The sequence below is a fragment of the Artemia sp. Qi Xiang Cuo genome, chromosome 10 (genome assembly GCF_049724085.1).
Source record: "Artemia sp. Qi Xiang Cuo chromosome 10, ASM4972408v1, whole genome shotgun sequence".
In the NCBI taxonomy this organism is placed as follows: Eukaryota; Metazoa; Arthropoda; class Branchiopoda; order Anostraca; family Artemiidae; genus Artemia; species Artemia sp. Qi Xiang Cuo.
The window spans coordinates 62,628,799-62,649,526 of NC_142803.1; the positions used below are offsets into that span (position 1 = coordinate 62,628,799).

Consider the following 20,728-nt stretch of genomic DNA (forward strand, 5'->3'; position numbering starts at 1 on the left):
GGTTTTCATAGAAGGGAGGATTGTATAAACTTCAGAGAGGGCTCATTTGATTGAAAATATAAAGTTCTAGTTCAGTTTTAAAGAGTCAAAAGAGACCCAAGGGTAATTAGCCCCCCCCCACGCCCTTTTTCCCAAACCCATCCGATAAAAATTTTGAGATAGCCATTTTATTAAAAATAGTTCAAACATCAGATAACAAAAACTCCGAGGTTGACACAAACCCATTTTTTTACTTTGATATTGTTACTCTGGTTCCAGTTTTGATACTTTGATGAACATTTGATTCTTTTTAAAAAAGTTTGATTTTGAAATAAGGAATTTTTAAAAAACTTGAAACTTTTTTCAATCAACAACGATCAAAAATTAATTGAAAAAAACTTCCCGAAAAATGAGTTTTTCAAAGAAAATTTAAAGGCCTTTTTAAACTTAAGCTCAGCAGATACAAATACCTGTTAAAATTCAAACTCAAAACGACCAGAAATTACTATTAAAGAATAAATGAAACCCAAAACGAACAAAAATTAAATAAAAAATCATAGCAAAAAACATACAACAAGTAATAATATAAATGAATAAAAAGATCTTAAAATGAGTGATGCTGAGATTGAATATCAAAATCAAGCTTAAAACGAAAAAAAATGTTTTCCTATTGAGGTATAAATAAAACTTGAAAGTAAACAAAAAGAAATTAAAAATACAACCAATGCAACATATATAAAGTGGATATTAACTTAAATGAATAAATGAATTTTTATGTGAAAGAAACTTAAGTCCAATATGCAAATAAAGCTTGAAATAAACAAAAATCACTACAAACAAGAGTTTGGGTATGACCTCCTTCTCTCACTGTAAAAGTCTAAAACCTACTGCGTCATTGGCACTTTGATTATAGCCATTTTTTTGACAAATATTTTCTTTTTCACTTAATATTGAAGGTAACCATAAAAGTTACATTAATATCTTGAACTGATCTGCTTTCAGCAATTATACTCATATTGCATCAAATATTCATTTTAATTTATTAGCTCTTTTTAAAGTTGTTAAAGACGAATGTAGTTTCACTACAAACAAGTGTAAGGATACTGTCTCCTTTCCTAACTGTAAATAAAAACCAAAAGCCGACTGCGTCATTGGCGCTTAACTGAAAACCCATTTTATGGCAAATATTTCCTTTTGTACTTAATATTGAAAATAAGCATTAAAATTATAGCGACATTTTGAACTGATGAGCTTTCAGCAATTAATATAATTATACATCAAATATTCAGTTTAATTTATTAGCTCTGTTTACAGTTTTCCAAGACGAATATAGCTTCACTACAAACAAGTGTTTGAATACTGCCTCCTTCCTTAACTGTAAATAAAAACCAAAAGCCTACTGCGTCATTGGCGCTTGACTGAAAACGAATTATATTACAAATATTTTCTTTTCCAGTTCTTACAACATTGAAAATAAAAATAAAATTATAGTGAAATAAATTCTTGAACGGATGGATCTTTCAACAATGAATATCATTATACATCAAATATTCAATTTGATTTTGTTTATACTTTCCAAGACTGTTCAAGACGCATATAGTTTTCAGTAAAGCGCCAATGACGCAGTAGGTTTTAGACTTTTACAGTGAGAGGAGGTGATACCCCAACTCTTGTTTATAGTAATTTTTGTTCGTTTCAACCTTGATTTGCATATTCAATTTAAATTTCATTCGTTTTAAGATTTATTTATTAATTTAAATTAATATCTATTGTACGTTTGTTTGCATTGATTGTTTATTTAATTTCTGTTCGTTTTAAGTTTCATTTATACTTCAATAGGAATATATTTTTTTTTCGTTTTAAGCTTGATTTTGATACTCAATCTCAGCATTACTCACTTTGAGATCTATTTATTCATTTATATTATTACTTGTTGTATGTTTTTTCCTATGATTATTTACTTAATTTCTGTTCGTTTTGGGTTTAATTTATTCTTTAATAGTATGTTCTGGTCATTTTGAGTTTGAATTTTAACAGGTATTTGTATCTGCTGAGCTTAAGTTTAAAATGGCCTTTACTTTTCTTTGAAAAACTTATTTTTCAGAAAGTTTTTTTTTTTAAATTAATTAAGAAAAATGTATTCAATACTATTTACAAAAAACTATCTCAGAATTCGAATTTTATAATTAAAAACGCTTTTCTATTATATGGTTTTGATAATTATTAGTGATAATAAAAGGGGAATCGAACAGCCTTCTACAAGTAATCCGATCACGTTACATCAAAACACTGATTATGAAATAGCTTTAACTCAGTATAAATTATGGTACTCATGGTATAAGATTAGTAATCAATTTAAAAACAATACGTTTGAATACAGAGGAAAAAAAGTATGAATGAATGGGTAAACGATATTATACCCAATGGGTTGTATGATGAAGAGGGTTTAAATTATTTCTAAACTCGTTAGTTCAATTTATCCCTAGATCGATGCCCAATCAGTATATCATCCAATCTAGCAACAATAAAATTTGTAATTATTTTGAAACAGAACTATAAATTCCGGTTTAATAGTGATTTATCTTTTATTTTAGGATTTGAAAATGGAGGTGAACTAAGTAGTGAATATAATGAAGGTACTAAAGTTCCTAATATTACAAGAAATGTTGATCAAGTACATATTCACTGCTCATTAGTTGAAAGTTCAATTGTGAATGGGAATAAAGCTTCTTACGTGATCTGGAGTTTTGCTCCAAAAACAAAATCTGGAACACAACTCTGTAAGATTCGTATAGAAAGGCACTATCTTCCAATCAAACGAAACGAATATATCACCACGCTAAAAATGACTAACTGATCAATTTGGTAGGTTAATTGATCTGAATGGAAAGAATATTGAATATGTTTTGGATTTGAAAAAAGTTTACCGAAATTATTTAATACAATTTATATATAATCTATGTTCATCAATAAGAAACAATTATTGTATACAAGACAGTATGGTAGCGGGATTGGTAGTTTCTTTAAAAATATTCTCAATTCTCAATTATTCAAGACGTCCATAAAAAAATTAAAAGATGAAGCTCGTTCCATGTATGGAGCGAGTTTATGTATGGAGTACATAAAACTCCATGTATGGAGTTTAATCATAGTGGTCCACTATGATTAAACCTCGACTGGAATTATTTGAAAAAAGAGTGATTGAATATGGAAAAGATTGGATAGATTATAATCAAAGAGAGTTAAATGATGTGAGATCTCTAAAAGACATAGTTTCAAATAAAGGCTTATTGGATGCAATGATTTTAGGGGAGGGACTTAAACTACATCCCCGGTGATGCTCTTGTTGACTCCCTCAGTGACAATCGAAGACCCACCTTCACTGTTTGAAAATCTTTGATTCTACAACCAAATATGAATATACAGAAAATAGAGAAGATAATGTGAATGTATATCAACAATCTAAGTATAATTTCATTTTAAAATATGTGGAATCTTGGATTCTTCCAAGTGATAGTTATCTTTATGCAAAAGTGAAAATAACACGATTGGATGGAACAAATATGCGAAATAATGATGAAGCTTCTTTAACAAATAATTGATTCAATTTGCTCAGAATGTTTAATATATTATCAATAGAAAATGTATTGATTATGTAGATATGTAGGTATTAGGACTACTGTTAAAAATTCAATAGAACTTTCAGACGACTTTAGTCAAAGCGCAGCTAATAATATGCAGGATAACTTAAAAGCTGAATTAGGAAAGGGTAGGTCATTTGAATTACGATGGGAAGTCTGTAATACCTATAAAAGTGATAATAAAACGAATAAATTATTGACATGGAGGGTAGTCAGTGAACGCTATAATGCAGCTAAAGTTATTGGTATGTTACAGAAATCTGAAAAAGATAACAGTTATACGCCAACAATATGATATTTGACCTGAAGTGAGAGTAAATGGATATAAATATCCACAGGAAAGTTTTAAATGTGATTTCAGTGATGCTAATTAAGATTATTCTAACGCTTACCAACGAGTTTTACCGTTAAGATATAAATATAAAAATCGTGACAGTGCAACAATTGTAAGTTACAGTGATTTTAAAACAGAATATCCTTTATTTTGTTTTGAAGTTTCAAAGCATGAATCGAATATTTATCGAAGTGGATCAACTGCTTATATAGAAATTAAACTTGTATTAGATCAAGTACCCGCTAATGAATCCAATATTCACTGCGTTATATTTTCAGAAACAAATGCAATCATGGAAGTCATTGATAGTAAATAATATGGTAATATATAATATTATCAGAATTTGTGCTTTTGCTATGTCACCCCTTGCTTCTTTAAGTCTTGGCACAGTTCTGATTGAAAAAAGTGGATTAAATGCTTATAAATATTGTAAAGTTTAGTTTAGTAAACTTTGTAAAATATTTTAAAATATTATAAAGTTTAGTAAAAGTCTGTAAAGTTTAACACATAAATAAAACTCTTCTTACTTTCCACCCGCTAGTATTGCTCGTTTCATTAATCGCCCTATTTGGGCTCATTTTCTATTATCATTACAAAAGGCATATAGTTTCTCTTCACAGTTCGAACAAAGATGGGCTATGTAGCTTGTTTCTTTAAGATTCTTATGCTTATTAATTGAGAATTCAATTCCAAGATCTAACAAAGGAAGTTTATTCGAGTTTTGAATTTGTTATAGGAATATTCACGTTGAAGTTGAACTATTCATTACGAATTAAAACTTTAGCGATAGGAATAATATTAAAAATCGAATTGTTTTTTTCTTCTTTTTTTACTTGCAAGTTTTTTAAACTAATGACTATGTAAATAGCCCTTTTACTATTATTTTCATCCTGTCCGTGTTTAAAGTAATATGTGGATATGTAACCTTAAACTTTCCCTATGATTGTTCAGTATGCTTAAACTAACCATACTATTCTATTTGCAGATGTCTCATGGTAAGGGAATACCAGCAACTTTCCCTAAGGATTCTTTAGTGCCACTTTGGATACTAGACTGAGTAGACCCCGAAGCCGCGCCGAAAAGTCCGCGGCGCGCCGCCGAAAAAAAACGGCGGCGTACCGCCGACGATGCAACCCCGCACTGACACCGCTGCTGAGTCTCTCGGTGGGGGCGGCACTAAAGCGCCGCCGTTTTTTTTTTTTTTTTTTTCTCCCTTTTTTGCTTATCGATATCGACCTCCGGGCTTCAACCGTCATCCCAGCTAATCTATTTCTCAAAAGTCAATACTGTCTTCTTGGGCTTGCCATACATCGTCTGGTAGGAAGAAGAAGAAGAAATTTCTCTTTAAACAAAAACTCTACCTTCCACTTTAAAATTCCGTTCATTTTTCCTTCTGATTTTTCGAATGAAAAGAGGTAGGTAAAAGAGCATTAGGCAATTTAGGATGTTGTCATAGGCAGCGCACTCGCGCTGTCTAAGTAAAGAACAATGTTGGCACAATGTATTATTTATTTTTCTTTTTCCCATACCAGGGCAATTCGTATCGAAGGAGTTGTCGTAGAAACTTCAAAAAGGGCTCATTCGATTGGAAATTGGAATAGCTAGTGCCCTTTTTAATAGTCGAAAGTGATTGGAAAGCACCTAACACCCCTTCCATGCCCACCGTTTCCCCAAACACATCCAATAAAAATTTTAAGATAGCCATTTTGTTCAGAGTAACTGATTTCCAGAGAGAAAATATGTTTTCTGAGGAGGTTACTCCCCCACAACCCATAGGGCAAGGGTTTTGTATTTATGCCCTGGAGGTATATAAGAACAATGTTCGCACAATGTATTATTTTTTTTCCTTTTGACCAGGGCACTTCATATCGAAGAAGTTGTCGTAGAAACTTCGAAGTGTTCATTCAATTAGAGATTGGGGTGGCTTGTGCTCCTTCCAATAGTCGAAAATGATTGGAAGGCAACTAACACCCCATCTACGCCAACCATTTCCCGAAACACATACAATCAAAATTTTGAGATAGCCATTTTGTTTAACGTAGTTGAAAGTTCTGGAAATTAGGTCTTAGAGGATGACACCCACCCTCAAAGCCCTTCAGGTAAGGGTTGTAATTTATGCCCTGGGGGCATATACGGTGTTTATAGAATGCATTGTCGTAGAAACTCAAAAAGGGATCATTAGTTTGGAAATCGAAAAGCCTAGTGCCCTTTTTAATGATTGAAAGTGATTGGAAGGCTTGACATTTTTAAAGTAGAGATCGATGTGGGTATAATGTATCATTTTTTTGTTGTTGTTGTTGTTTAGACCAGGGCACTTCGTATCGAAGGAGTTGTCGTAGGAACTTTGAAAAGGGCACATTCGATTGAAAATAGAAAGGGCTGATGTCCTTTTTAATAGTCGAAAGTAATTGGAGGGAAACTAATCCCCTTCCCACGACCACCCTCCCATTTGCCTTTACGTTTAAAAAGTAAATGTTGCCTTAAGATTAAATCAAAATGCACTGTATTTATGCTAATTCCCAATAAGGCATCTCAGCAGTATCCCAAGAACAACTGAGGGTATTATGTTCAAACTTTCAGGGCTTCTTCTGCTCTTAGAATTTGACCAAATCAAAATAGCGTAAGTGTATCCAAGCTATCAAAGAAAGTAAACAAATTTTTTTGCAAATGTTATCAAGTTTTCCAATTCAGGACAACTAGAGGAGGTATGAAACTAAATTAAACACTATTATTTATGTCCAGATTTTTTTAAGGGTCTATGTTGTTAAATTTTGCTGAAAATTGTTTTCCAGCATACAAATAGCAGGCCAAACTTAAATTCTTAAAAAAAACGAAAAGATTTAAAGTATTATTTTCTTTTTCCCTGAAAAGACTATGTCAATATAAAACGAACAGAAATTAATTAAAAAGACTGTTTCCAAAAAATAAGTATTTTCAAAGAAAAGTAAAGAACTCCATTAAACCAAAAATGAGCAAAATTAAAATCAAATAATCAACCAGGTGTGAAACTACCGCAAAACAGCATCGATAAATAAATGGAACCCCAAACAAACAGAAATTACAATAAAACAGAGTCAAACTCAAAACGAGCAGAAATTAATATAAGTTGGGCTTCAAATTCCTAAGTCTTCCCAAGACCAGAAGATAATTTGCACTTTCCTTAAAAAAATACAAATTAATATGCATTGCAAGTTTAATATAAACATGATGATATCTAGTAATAAAAATGTTAATATTATATGATTTATTAAAGTTATAAAAGTAAAAACATTTATATTTTTTCAGTAAAGTGAAAATTATGTTCTGGCCTTGGGAAGGCATAGGGATTTTGAGCCCAACTTTTGTTAATTTCTGCTCGTTTTGAGATTGACTCAGGTATTTATTGTTATTTTTATTCGTTTTGGGTCGATGCTGATTTGCGGTAGTTTCCCTCTGGGTAGATTATCTAGAGCTAGTATAGAAATTTATCTATAGAAATGAATTACATTTTTTTTGCACAGTTATCAGAGCACATAGAAGTTGAAGTAGCCTTAAACTTTGACTTTAAACGTTATAGCTTGACCACTTTTTTCAGAAAAGAATTTTGGAGGGTTTTTCCGTGTTGATAAGAAAAGAGGGTAAAGGTGCAGTTCAGTTCATCTGTAGTTTAGGGCACAGGAGCCCTATGGTGAAGGTGCAGGTTTGTTCTCCCTTATAAAACAACTTATTCCAGCAGATACCAAGGAATACTTCTTATTCCAAGAAGAAGCCCATTTGCAGCATTCTGTGGGACCCCAAGGTCCAATACTAGTATCAGATCCCGCGAGTGGCAGTTTACGCTCGTCAAGTTCTGGCTGTACTGGCCACATGTGCCCCAGCTAAACAACTTTCTAGCACGACAGTACTGATAGTGACTGCATAAAGGCTCCAGGCAGTGTGAACAAACTCACTTTTGTTACATCAATTGTAAATGAAGTGATGTAACCGCTGATTTAAAATTGTTGGTGTTATTAAGCCATGGTATTTGATTTGTATACAGTGTTTTTTCGATGTTGTTATTTGTTTGTTTTTTTTTTCACTTCCTTTTCGTATGTATTTGATGAACAGGAGATGTTTGAACTACAAAATTTGAAAGTTATACATACAGTAGCCCAAATCATTAATAACAAGGAAATGACTAAACACGAGATTTTATAGGAACAATGCGATGTTAAACATAAACACATAATAGGTTTCCCTGGGTCTAGTGGCTAAAAATGAGAATTCTACTTGGTCTGATCGACGGTGAACATAAACACTTTCCACAGGGCCCAAGAAATTCCTGTTTTGTCATATTGTTCTTGTATGTTTTTAGCCAACCATTTAAAAATCCATACTAAAATCGAGGTTGAACGTGCTTGGTGAAGTGGAATTTTTATTATTATTTTTAATCAGAAAAATCGGCTCGCCGTGGCGCGCCGCGCGTCTAAAATCGGCGGCGCGCCGCCGCCGATACTCAATAACACATTCGCCGCCGTCATTTCGGCGTGGCGCGGCTTCGGGGACTACAAGTGAGAGGGGTATTCTTCTTGGAATATGGAAGAAAATGGATGAATTTAAAAAAGGAAACCAATTGAGTAAACGTAAACGAAAATCTGCTAGCAGTAACAGTATTGACAATTCTATTACGTTACTTGCAAATATGAAAGTGGCATTGCGTGCTCTTCGAATGCATGGTGCCTTCAAGTTTGATGAAGATATATTCAGTGTATTATCCTTGAAAGAAGAGAATTTCGGGCAACCGAACTTCAGCCTTTGTGAATCTTTAATGAAGTTAAACATATCAGAAAATCATCTTCAGTATTTAGCTGTTCTCTGCTATGCTAAAAAAGGACAGTTATTGAATTATTTGGAAAAACAAATGAACGATACAGCTTATAGTGATAGTGAGTTTTAGTAGTGATACCTAACCTAACAGTATTGACAATTCTATAACATTAATTGCAAATATGAAAGCGGCATTGCGAGCTCTTCGAATACATGGTGCCTTCAAGTTTGATGAAGATATATTCAGTGTATTATCCTTGAAAGAAGAGAATTTTGGCAACCAAACTTAAACCTATGTGAAGCAATAGTGAAGCTAAACATATCAGAAAATCATCTTCAATATTTAGCAGTTCTCTGCTATGCTAATAAAGGACAGTTATTGAATTATTTGAAAAAACAAATGAACAATACTGGTTATAGTGATGGTGAGTTTAATAGGCATTGTTTGAAGACATATAGGATTTGTGAATCAACTGTCAGACGCTATCTAATATTATTTTATTTAATTAAAGAATATCCGAGACTGGCATTCTGTGGAAAAAAAAGTACGACTCTAGTTAAAAAGGAGAACGCTATTATTAATGGTTTTAAATTAACCAACTGCCCTTTTAAGGGCTAAAACATTCATTGAGTGACAATCTAGAGATTGGAACGATATTTTCCTTAAAGGCCTATAAATACCACGTTGAAAATACCCAGCTTTGTCAGATCCTGGAAGTCACAAAACGTCGGACCCTGTCAGTACTTGGATGGGTTTAAATTTGTGGGCATATTTTAAATTCTTGTGATTTTTTCTTTTTTCCTGGTAAAACAATATTTCAAAGCAAACTCGTTTCTTTATTCTAGTAGCATAAACCTTATTACATCTTTTATAAGAAAAATAAAAATCAATTTTTTAATTTTACCCAATAAAACCTATGTAACCCTGTTTGATTTTATTTATATTTTTTACAGACCCTGAAAGTTGTTTCTGACGCGTGTTTAGATTTCTTCCCAGAATTTTTTCATTGAATGACGGAATTCTGGGAAGAAAGCCAAAGGTTATTAAAAAAAAATTGTTTCTGATTCAGAAAATTTGTTTTATTGCACTTAAGCGATTTTTAAAGGAAATTTAAAAATTAGATAAAGGTATGATTTTAAAGATTATAGAAAGAAAAGGGGAAGGTAATAATAATTATTTAGATTTTAATATTAACACAGTATAACGAACTATCCATTAAATATTAAATCGTACCAAATTATTACATTTTATCAGTAGTATAGGAAAAATGGAATATAATTAAAGGGGTGATGTAAGTGAGGCAGAAACCCGTGTTCATATTGTGAAAAAGGACAAAAATGAGGCCAAGTAGGGATGGAAAAAGTTCAAAATGTGCAATATTTGATTTTAAAATGGTCTGAAAATTATGTATATTGATGGGGTGACCTAGGTGAGGCAGTTCCTGTATTTACTATACTACTCTTAGATGGCTAGATAAAAGAAAACGAAAAGTAAATCCTTTTTCACATACTTGACGCTCAAAAGGTTTCTCCATGTGAATTTTCCAGTGTTTAGATAAATGAGAACTACATTCGAAGCCTTTGTTGCATACTTGACACTCAAATGCCTTTTCCCCAAAGTGTGTTCGTTGGTACTGAAATGTATTTGATAAATTCAAGTTTTCATGGAAACCGTTTTCATCAAACAGATCCAAATCGTGGGTCAGCTGGAGATCACCTTGTGGTTTATGTTCACAATTTGCATTTGTTTCTTGTTTGAGAAACACAGTGGTTAAACCAGACGTAAGTATTCCATTTCCTTGTCTGGGAGGATTGCTGTCAAACAATGATGTTATAGCGGTGTCTAGGATAAAAAAAAATCGATTACAATCCAATAAGTACTTTTGAGTTTTGATTAGCGAAACTACATATATGATATATGAACCGGGTTTGATTACTTATTCTAAATTATGCTTGAGCAACATTAATTAGTAATAACTAACTTTTAAGCACATTCAAAACTTGCTAAAACCTATGCTCGTCTAGCCCTTGTTTTCACGAGATCTTAGACTAAAATTCTCAGAATTTTACTAGTTTTATAATTTATAAGAGATACATAAAATCGAAAAGATAAAGACAGAGGTTACAATATTTCTCTTGTTCCATGACAGAAAGTTTATTGATTTTGCCCATTGTATTTAATTTTTCTATAAAGATCTTTAAAGTGGTCAAGAATTTTTAATATACACCAAATTATACAAAAATAATATAACACCAGATCTAATTCACAAAAAATTTGTTTTCTACGTGTTGGCAAGTGAAAACTTATCAATAATTAAATAAATCATTTCAAACGGCGTATGTTTTTTTTAGTTTCAATTAGATATAATATTCTAATGGACAAGAAACACATCAGATTTGTTCACTAATCCCAATTTTTTTTTAAATAATGACAAAAATCAAACTATCTTTCCATATTAAAAAAAAAACAATTAAAACAATAAGAAATTTTTAAGACAGTAAAGCTTGCTCAAACCTCAAATGAATATTTCTGCAATATATCCAAGGGCCGTCCTCAGCAAACCAAAAATAAACGAAATAAGGTTTATAGTAAAATGAAATCAATAAAACTAAAATTGAACATTAGAACAGTCCCAGAATCCTTACCTCAACAAAGTTACACTAAGACAGTTAGATAGAAAAAAACAATGCAGTTCACTGTGGCAATCATAAAAAAAAAATTAATAACACGGTTTTAATGCTGCTCTTGCCTTTTTGGCAGCTAACATCAACGTTCTATTAGGAAAATGTTCACTGGTATTGATTAATTGTTTTTAATATGATTTGAAATCGTTTTTAATTGAACTTGTGTATAAAGCGTCGAATGATTACTCCTCCAAATCCCCACTTAAAGAAATATTATTATTTACCTCGAGTTTAATTCTTATTACCTCACATAAATCATTTCTAATGAGTAAGAATTTTTCAAAAAGTACCGTGAGGCTGGGGTTATCAAATGCATGACGGCTTAGAGCAAAATCAGAAGAACTATTAGCACAATTAGAATTTAAGGCATTGGTTGTATCATCTTTATATTGTTGCAGACGGTTTCGAAGTTTTGGTGTTAGATCAATATACTAATAGAAACAATAATATGGTGTTTGATAAACCCCTCTTTGGCGAGTAACAGAGTTTTATCTTTAAAAGATTTTAGGAATTATATGATTTTGAAATTAATAGTTAAGACTACGTATAAATTATTTTGTGGGCAATTTTCTTTTAAATTCATATTAATTTTAGTAATTTTTTTCCGTAGTAATTGTACGTTATATATGAGGGCATATCAGGAACCTCACATGGTAAAACATCTTTGATTTGAAGAGGGTCTTTTAAATTAAGGCAAATTGTATTACTAATAGAAAAAATATGGGATAACCGTTTCTAAACAGTAAGTCTCTAAACTTTTATTTCTGCAGTAATATAAGATTCAGAGATAATGTTAGGGGCAAAATCTACGAGAGAAATTACGACAACCCATTTATCTTGTGGCAGGTTGTCAGACTTAAAAAAAAATATCTATTTCTGTTTATCAATCTGTTTAAATTTAAAAACATATATAAAATATGGTTATGTTTAGAAAATCTATTTATGTTTAAAATACCTTTAAAATACGTTTACATAAATTATATCGAATATGTTTATCTGTTTATGTTTAAAAATATCTGTTTCTGTAAATAGTAAGAATAAGTTTATCAATGCTACGAATAATTAGCATATCTTAAAACGGTGTTTTATTTGCAATTCCAACTCTAAATTTCTGTCATATGTATCAGGGTGATCTAACAAAAACAAGAGCTTATCTTCCCCATAATTCCAATGCGATATTACGTCATCCATGTAATGTTCTAAATAAATTTGTTCCATGTAATGTTCCAATTTCAAGGTGTTCAACGCAGATATGCCCCAGGAAATCTGACAGAGGTGCTCCCAAAGGGAAGACCCTTATTTAGTTGAATAAAAGAATTACAAAATTGGAAATGCATTGAATAAATACTCTAAGAATTTACCAAGGTCATTAAATCTTAACAATCTATCCCTGTTGCCAAATCTTTAATTCAACGATAGTTTTGGTCAATTTCAGTTTTTAATAATGGCTCAGATGTTGGGACATCAATATTTGCATGCAAAGAAGCAATATTAGAGCAGCTTGCTCTAATATTGCTGATATTGTGTTTTCTGCTTATTGTGATTATCTGATATTGTGTTTTCTGATTATTGTGTTTTCTGATAATATTGTGTTTTCTGACATACTTGCATTTTGAATTTTTCGACTAAATATATATAGTTACTTGTGTAGAGGGTTTGGGAATAAAGCAAACGTTTGAAAATTGTGCATAGCCATTTTCTAATAGAACTGTAAGTCTTGTTGTATCTACAAGTGTTTTGCTCATGACGGCCCTTGGATATAACGATGAAAAATTCGTCCTGAGAAAGTTACATAGTCTTACAAATATGCTCTATTGTTTTCTTGTTGTTTGTTGTTCTTTAGGAAAAAAGCTACAGCTGATACTTTTAACCTGAAACCTATTTTTCTTATCAATGTTTCACGATCTTTTACCTTCATAAGTAATTAAACACAAAAATGTTGTTTATTTAAAGCCCAAAATTGAGACAAACTTTCGGCTTCTACTTTGACACCCAGCTTGAAAAGCTTGAAAAGCTTTTCAGCAAAGCTTGAAAAGAATATTGCAAAAAGTTGAAATTTTCTGATGATGGTAACCATGGCCTATACAATCAGATTACGTTCCAAATAATGTTCAATCCAGACTAGTTACAATTGGTTAAAGCAAAGCCAATATTTATCAACAATTATTATCATTTATTATTGCGAATACACTGAAGAAAATAGGTTGACACAATTCAAAAATACTATCATCTGCGACTGAAATGATTATATTTAATTTAATTCGACTTTCGTTTGACTTAGGTGTGCCTTCAAAAACATAGCTTAAACTATACCCAAAATATTTGAAAACATACCTTTGCCCTTGCTAGTACTCAACTCCAGTTTCAAAGGGTCAAAATCAGGCTTGTGCTTTGCAGATGTGCCAGAACAAGATGTATAAGGATTGCATTGATGTTTTGACAAAAAAATTGATGGCGTGCATCTAAGAACATTTTCATTATCGCTTGGGACTCCGTCTTCAACTTCTGCAAAAAAAAAAAAAACTCATATCGGAATCCTAAGACTAAGTTAAGAGCGAAGTGGGACCTATATATTATTTATTTAATTCTTCAACAAGGAACTTCGTATGGAATGAGTCTTCATAGACAATTCAGAAGGAATTCATCTGACAGGAAATTATAGGTTCTATTGCTTTTTTTAAGAGCCAAAAGTGATTAGACAGAAACCATCACTCGCCTTCCCAAACACCTGTTTTCTAGTCCCATCTGTCACATCCAATTAAAATTTTGAGAGATCCATTTTACTCCACATACCTGAGCTGTCCAATAGCGATCCACCCACAGCCCTAAGGGCAAGGGCTGCAAGTCCTAGAATTTGCTCCATTCGTTATATACATTTTGTGGTTCGGTAATAGGGTGAGGAACATTTCCGGGGTCTCCGAAAGGCTAAAGGTATTAAGGTGAGTGTTTTGAGAGAATGTTGAAGAGTGTTGAGCTAAATCAAAACCCGTTATATGTGTAAAGGTTGTCAAAAGAAGTGTCAGCAAGGCCAGAACAAAATTTGCACTTTACTGAAAAAAATACAAATGAATGTGCATTGTCAGTTTAATATACATATACTGATATTTAGTAATCAAAATGTTAAAATTATTTGATTTATTAAAGTTATAAAAGTAAAAAAATTTATAATTTTTCCAGTAAAGTGCGAATTCTATTGTGGCCTTGGGAAGGCATAGAGTTCTTGTGCCCAACTTATGTTAATTTTTGCTTATTTTGAGTTTGACTCGGTTATTTATTGTAATTTTTGTTCGATTTTTGTTTTATTTGTTTATTGATGCTGATTTGTGATGGTTTCAGGCTTGGTAGATCATTTGATTTTATTTTTGCTCTTTTTTTTAAGAGTTCTTTACTTTTCTTTGAAAAACTTATTTTGTGGAAAAGTTTTTTTAATTAATTTATGTTCGTTTTAAATTTACATAGTCTTTTCAGGGAAAAAGAAAATAATACTTTAAATCTTTTCGATTTTTATAACTTTATAGTTTGGCCTGCTATTTATTTGCTGGAGAAAAATTTTCAGCAATTTTTGACAACATACACCCTTTTATAAATCTGGACACAAATAGTACTGTTTAATTTAGTTTCATAACTCTTCTAGTTGACCTGAAATGGAAAACTTGATACCATTCGCAAAAAATCTATTTACTTTCTTTGATAGCTCGGATTCACTTACACTATTTTGATTTTGGTAAAATTTTAAGAGCAGAAGTCACACCAAAAGTTTGAATATAATACCCTCAGCGCTTATTGGGATACTAGAGATATGCCTTATTGGGAGTTATCATTATCACAGTGCATTTTGATTTAATCTTAAGGCAACATTTAGTTTTTAAACATAATGGGCAAATGGGAGGGTGGGAGTGGAAGGGAGATTAGTTGCCCTCGAATCACTTTTGACTATTAAAAAGGGATCAGCCCTTTCTATTTTAAATCGAGTGACCCCTTTTCGAACTTCCCACGACAACTCCTTCGATACGAAGTGCACTGGTCTAAACAACAACAACAACAAAAAATATCACTAATCACTTTTGACTATTAAAGAGGGTACTAGCCCTTTGAATTTCAAATCGAATGAGCCCTTTTCCAAGTTTCAACGACAAACATTTCAATAAGAACCTTATATGCCCCCAGGGGATAGCTTATAATCCTTGCCCTGAGGGATGTGGGGGAGTGTCCTCCTCAAAAACAGATTTTCTATCTGGACATCAACTACGCTGAACAAAATGGCAATCTCGAAATTTTTATTGGATGTGTTTGGGGTAACGATGGGCGTGAGAGGGGGGGGGCTACTTGCCCTCCAATCACCTTCGACTATTAAAAAGGGCACTAGCCCTTTGAATTTACAATCGAATGAGCTTTTTTTGAAGTTTCTACGACAACGCTTTCTATAAAAACATTATATGCCCCCAGGGCATAACTTAAAACCCTTGCCCTGAGGGCTGTGGGGGAGTATCCTCCTCAAAAACATATATTCTATCTGGAAATCAACTAAGCTGAACAAAATGGCTATCTACAATTTTTATTAAATGTGTTTGGGGGAATGAAGGGTCTGGGGGGATGGCTAGTTGCCCTCCAATCACTTTCGACTATTAAAAAGGGCACTAGCCCTTTGAATTTCCAATCGAATGTGCCTATTTTTTAAGGTTCTACAACAACGCCTTCTATAAAAACCTTATGTGCTCCCAGGGCATAACTTAAAACCCTTGCCTTGAGGGTTGTGGGGGAGTGTCCTCCTAAAAAACATATTTTTATCTGGAAATCAACTATGCTTAACAAAATGGCTATCTCAAAATTTTGATTGGATGTGTATGAGGGAATGATGGGCGTGTGTGGGGGGGGGGCTAGTTGCCACTCAATCACTTTCGACTATTAAAAAGGGTACTACCCCTTCGAATTTTCAATCGAATGAGCCAGGGTTGTGGGGGAGTTTCCTCCTCAAAAATATATTTCTATCTGGAAATCTACTACGCTCAACAAAATAGCTATCCCAAAATTTTGATTGGATGTTTTTGGGGGAAAGATGGGCGTGGTGGGGGGGGGGGCTAGTTGCCCTTCAATCACTTTCGACTGTTAAAAAGGGCACTAGCCCTTTGAATTATCATTCGAATGAGCTTTTTTTTTAGTTTCTACGACAACACCTTCTTTAAAAACCTTATATGCCTCCAGGGCATAACTTAAAACCCGTGCCCTGAGGGTTGTGGAGGAGTGTCCTCCTCAAAAAACATATTTTCTATCTGGAAATCAACTACGCTGAACAAAATTGCTATCTCAAAATTTTGATTGGATGTGTTGGGGGAAATGTTGGGCGTGGGGGGGGGCGAGTTGCCCTCCAATCACTTTCGACTATTAAAAAAGGCACTATCCCTTTGAGTTTCCAATCGAATGACCCTATTTTGATGTTTTTGAAGCAACGCCTTCTATAAAAACCATGTATAGCCCCAGGGCATAACTTACAACACTTGCCCTGAGGGTTATAGGGGCGTGTCCTCCTCAAAAACATATTTTCTATTTGGAAACCAACTACGCTGAACGAAATGGCTATCTCAAAATTTTGATATGATGTGTTTGGGGGAATGATGGGCGGGGGGGGCTAGTTGCCCTCCAATCACTTTCGACTATTAAAAAGGGCACTAGAACTTTCAATTTTCAATCGAATGAGCCCCTTTTGAAGTTTCTACGGAGACCCCTTCCATATGAGGTGCCCAGCTCTAAAGGAAAAAAAAATAATAAATAGTACATTTTGCCAACATCGTTCTGATATGCCTTCAGGGCATAACTTAAAACCCTTGCCCCGAGGGTCGTGGGGGAGTTTCCTCCTCAAAAACATATTTTCTTTCTGAAAATCAACCACGCGGAACAAAATGGCTATCTCAAAATTTTGATTGGATGTGTGTGGGGAAATAATGAGCGTGGGGGGCTAGTTGCAATCCAATCACTTTCGACTATTAAAAAGGGCACTTGCCCTTTGAATTTTCAATCGAATGAGCCTTTTTTGAAGTTTCTACGACAACACCTTCTATAAAAACCTTATATGCCCTCAGGGCATAACTTAAAACCCTTGCCCTTAGGTTTTGGGGGAGTGTCCTCCACAAAAACATATTTTCTATCTGGAAACCAACTATGCTGAACAAAATAGCTATCTCAAAATTTTGATTGGATGTGTTTGAGGGAATGATGGGCGGGGGTGGGGCTATTTGCCCTCCAATCACTTTTGACTATTAAAAAGGGTACTACCCCTTCGAATTTCCAATCGAATGAGCCTGTTTTGAAGTTTCTACGACAACGCCTTCTATAAAAACCTTATATTCCCCCAGGGCATAACTTAAAACCCTTGCCCTGAGGGTTGTGGAGGAGTGTCCTCCTGAAAAACATATTTTCTATTTGGAAATCAACTAAGCTGAACAAAATGGCTATCTCAAAATTTTTATTAGATTTTTTTTGGGGGAATAATGAGCGTGGGGGAGGGGCTAGTTGCCCTCCAATCACTTTCGACTATTAAAAATGGCACTAGCCCTTTGAATTTCCAATCGAATGAGCTTATTTTTTAAGTTTCTACGACAACGCCTTCTATAAAAACCTTATTTGCCCCCAAGGCATAGCTTATAATCCTTGCCCTGAGGGTTGTGGGGGAGTTTCCTCCTCAAAAATACATTTCTATCTGGAAATCTACTACGCTCAACAAAATGGCTATCTCAAAATTTTGATTGGATGTTTTTGGGGGAATGAGGGGCGTGGGGGGGGGCTAGTTGTTCTTCAATCACTTTCGACTGTTAAAAAGGGCACTAACCCTTTGAATTTCAAATCGAATTAGCTTTTTTTGAATTTTCTACGACAACGCCTTATTTAAGAACCTTAAATGCCCCCCGGGAGTAACTTAAAACCCTGGCCCTGAGGATTGTGGGGGAGTGTCCTCCTCAAAAAAATATTTTTTATCTGGAAATCAACTACGCTGAACAAAATGGCTATCTCAAAATTTTTATTGGATGTGTATGAGGGAATGATGGGTGTGTGGGGCGGGGCTAGTTGCCCTCCAATCACTTTCGACTATTAAAAAGGGTACTACCCCTTCGATATTCCAATCGAATGAGTCTGTTTTGAAGTTTTTACGACAACGCCTTCTATAAAAACCTTATATGCCCCCAGGGCATAACTTAAAACCCGTGCCCTGAGGGCTTTGGGGGAGTATCCTGCTCAAAAACATATTTTCTATTTGGAAATCAACTACGCTGAACAGAATGGCTGTCTCAAAATTTTGATTGGATGTGTTTGGGGAAATGATGGGCGTGGGGGGGGGGGGCTAGTTGCCCTCCAATCACTTTCGACTATTAAAAAGGGTACTAGCCCTTCGAATTTCCAATCGAATGAGCCTGTTTTGAAGTTTCTACGACAAAGCCTTCTATAAAAACCTTATATGCCCTCAGGGCATAAGTTAAAACCCTTGCCCCGAGGGTTGTGGGGGAGTATCCTCCTCAAAAAGACATTTTCTATCTGGAAATTAACTACGCTGAACAAAATAGCTATTTCAAAATTTTGATTGTATGTGTTTGGGGGAATGATGGGCGTGGGGGGGCTCCTGCCCTTCAATCACTTTCGACTATTAAAAAGGACACTAGCCATCCCAATTTCCAATCAAATGAGCCCTTTTCGAAGTTTCTACGACAACTCCTTCGATACGAAGTGCCTGTCGAAGAAAAAAAAACACATTGTGGCAACATCGTTATTTACTTAGGCAGCGCTATCGCGCTGCCTATGAAAAGGCAACTAGTACTTTCAATTTGAAATCAAATAAGCCTTTTCCAAATTTTATACAGCCGCCTCTTCTATAAGAAACTTAACTGCAGACATAACTTGCAGGCTCTTGATGCTTGTTTCAATCCCTGAAGGTCTTGTTATATGATCTTCGGACTATTTTCAAAAAAATAGCTATCCGAAAATTCCGATTGAATCCATTTGAGAAAAAGGATGTTTGCAGGGGAGGGGGAGGGGGCTCGTTGCCCTCCCATCACTTTTGACTCTTAAAAAGAACTCAAGAGTTTCAGATTTTCCAATCGAATAAACCCTTTCCGAAGTTTATACAACCACCCTTTTCATAAAAACCTTATAGGCCAATAATGAGAAACTAGTAAAACTAATAGCCCCTGCCCTGAGGGTTGAGAAGGGATTGTCATCCTCAGAGACATAATTATTGAGCCTTTCGTCTACACTAAACAAAACGGCTATATCAAAATTTTTATTGGATGTGTTTGGGGAAATGATAGATGCAGGGGAGGGGAGGGTTGGTTACCCTCCAATTACTTTCGACTATTAAAAAGAGCACTTGAACTTTCATTTTCCAATTGAATGAGCCCATTTCGAAGTTTCTACAACAACTCCTTCTATACAGTGCCCTAGTCAGAAAAACAAAATAAAAATAAATAAATAATACATTATGCCAATATTCTAGTTTTCTGACTGTTTTTCTCGAGGAATATTAGCATACATAATACTAGAAAAATGTGTCATCGCAAAGGAATTAATTACCTTCCTTAACAGCAGAATGATTATAAAGTTTAGTCAGATCCATTATTCACATCTAGTTTTCTTGATTGAAGCTACTTCATCTTGTGAAATATATTTTCAGATGCTTAGACATATGGAACAGCAGCTCTAAAAATAAGATGAAGAGTTAAAACTTCAAAAGCAACAGACTTCCTCTTGGAAAACTAGATGTCCTTACTGTTTACGAAAGCTCTGAATCATCATCTGAAAGACGATGGATTGCTGTAACCTAGCCAAATGAATATTTTTGCCAGTTGTGTAAATGCCAACTTCAGCTAAAAAAAAGGTAAAATAAATATACATAATAATATCATAGTAAAATATAAGGAAAAAAATGAGAAAACTAAAACTAACTATGACTATTTTTATTAATTGAGTTGTATCTAACTTTAACTGTTATAACTGATACAGTCAAATTGTCCAATTCGTTTTTTCAATAATTAACCATTTTTTAAGCTTCTTTAATGGATTCAACTTATATTGCTTCAGTATATACAAACATCATCATATCTGAATATGCAAACGAAAATATTTGGAGTAAGGAATTTGGAATAACTTGAAAGTTTGGCAATCAGTAATGAACAAAAATTTATAACAAAAAATATTCCGAAAAAGAGGTTTTGAAAGAAAAGTAAAGGCCCTATTAAACTTATAATCAGAAGAAATAAAAACCTAAAATAATTCAAACTCAAAACAAACATAAATTACTATTAAAGAAAAAATGAAAATC

At 33.6% G+C, this 20,728-nt stretch overlaps 2 protein-coding genes across 2 annotated transcripts in view; one reads left to right on the plus strand and one right to left on the minus strand.

Moving 5' to 3' along the window:
- Positions 1-20,728, plus strand: part of LOC148948009 (uncharacterized) — a 280,284-nt gene that overhangs the window by 172,109 nt on the left and 87,447 nt on the right. The gene's annotated exons all lie outside the window — the stretch shown is intronic.
- The window catches only part of LOC148948011 (uncharacterized), a 65,059-nt gene that overhangs the window by 16,676 nt on the left and 27,655 nt on the right, over positions 1-20,728 (minus strand). The window contains exons 2-4 of the mRNA XM_089095762.1: positions 19,981-20,273; positions 13,759-13,929; positions 10,251-10,582 (exon numbers count right to left, since the gene is read on the minus strand). Coding sequence (XP_088951888.1) covers positions 10,251-10,582; positions 13,759-13,929; positions 19,981-20,023 — 546 coding nt within the window. The 5' untranslated portion in view covers positions 20,024-20,273. The remainder of the gene's footprint in view (positions 1-10,250; positions 10,583-13,758; positions 13,930-19,980; positions 20,274-20,728) is intronic.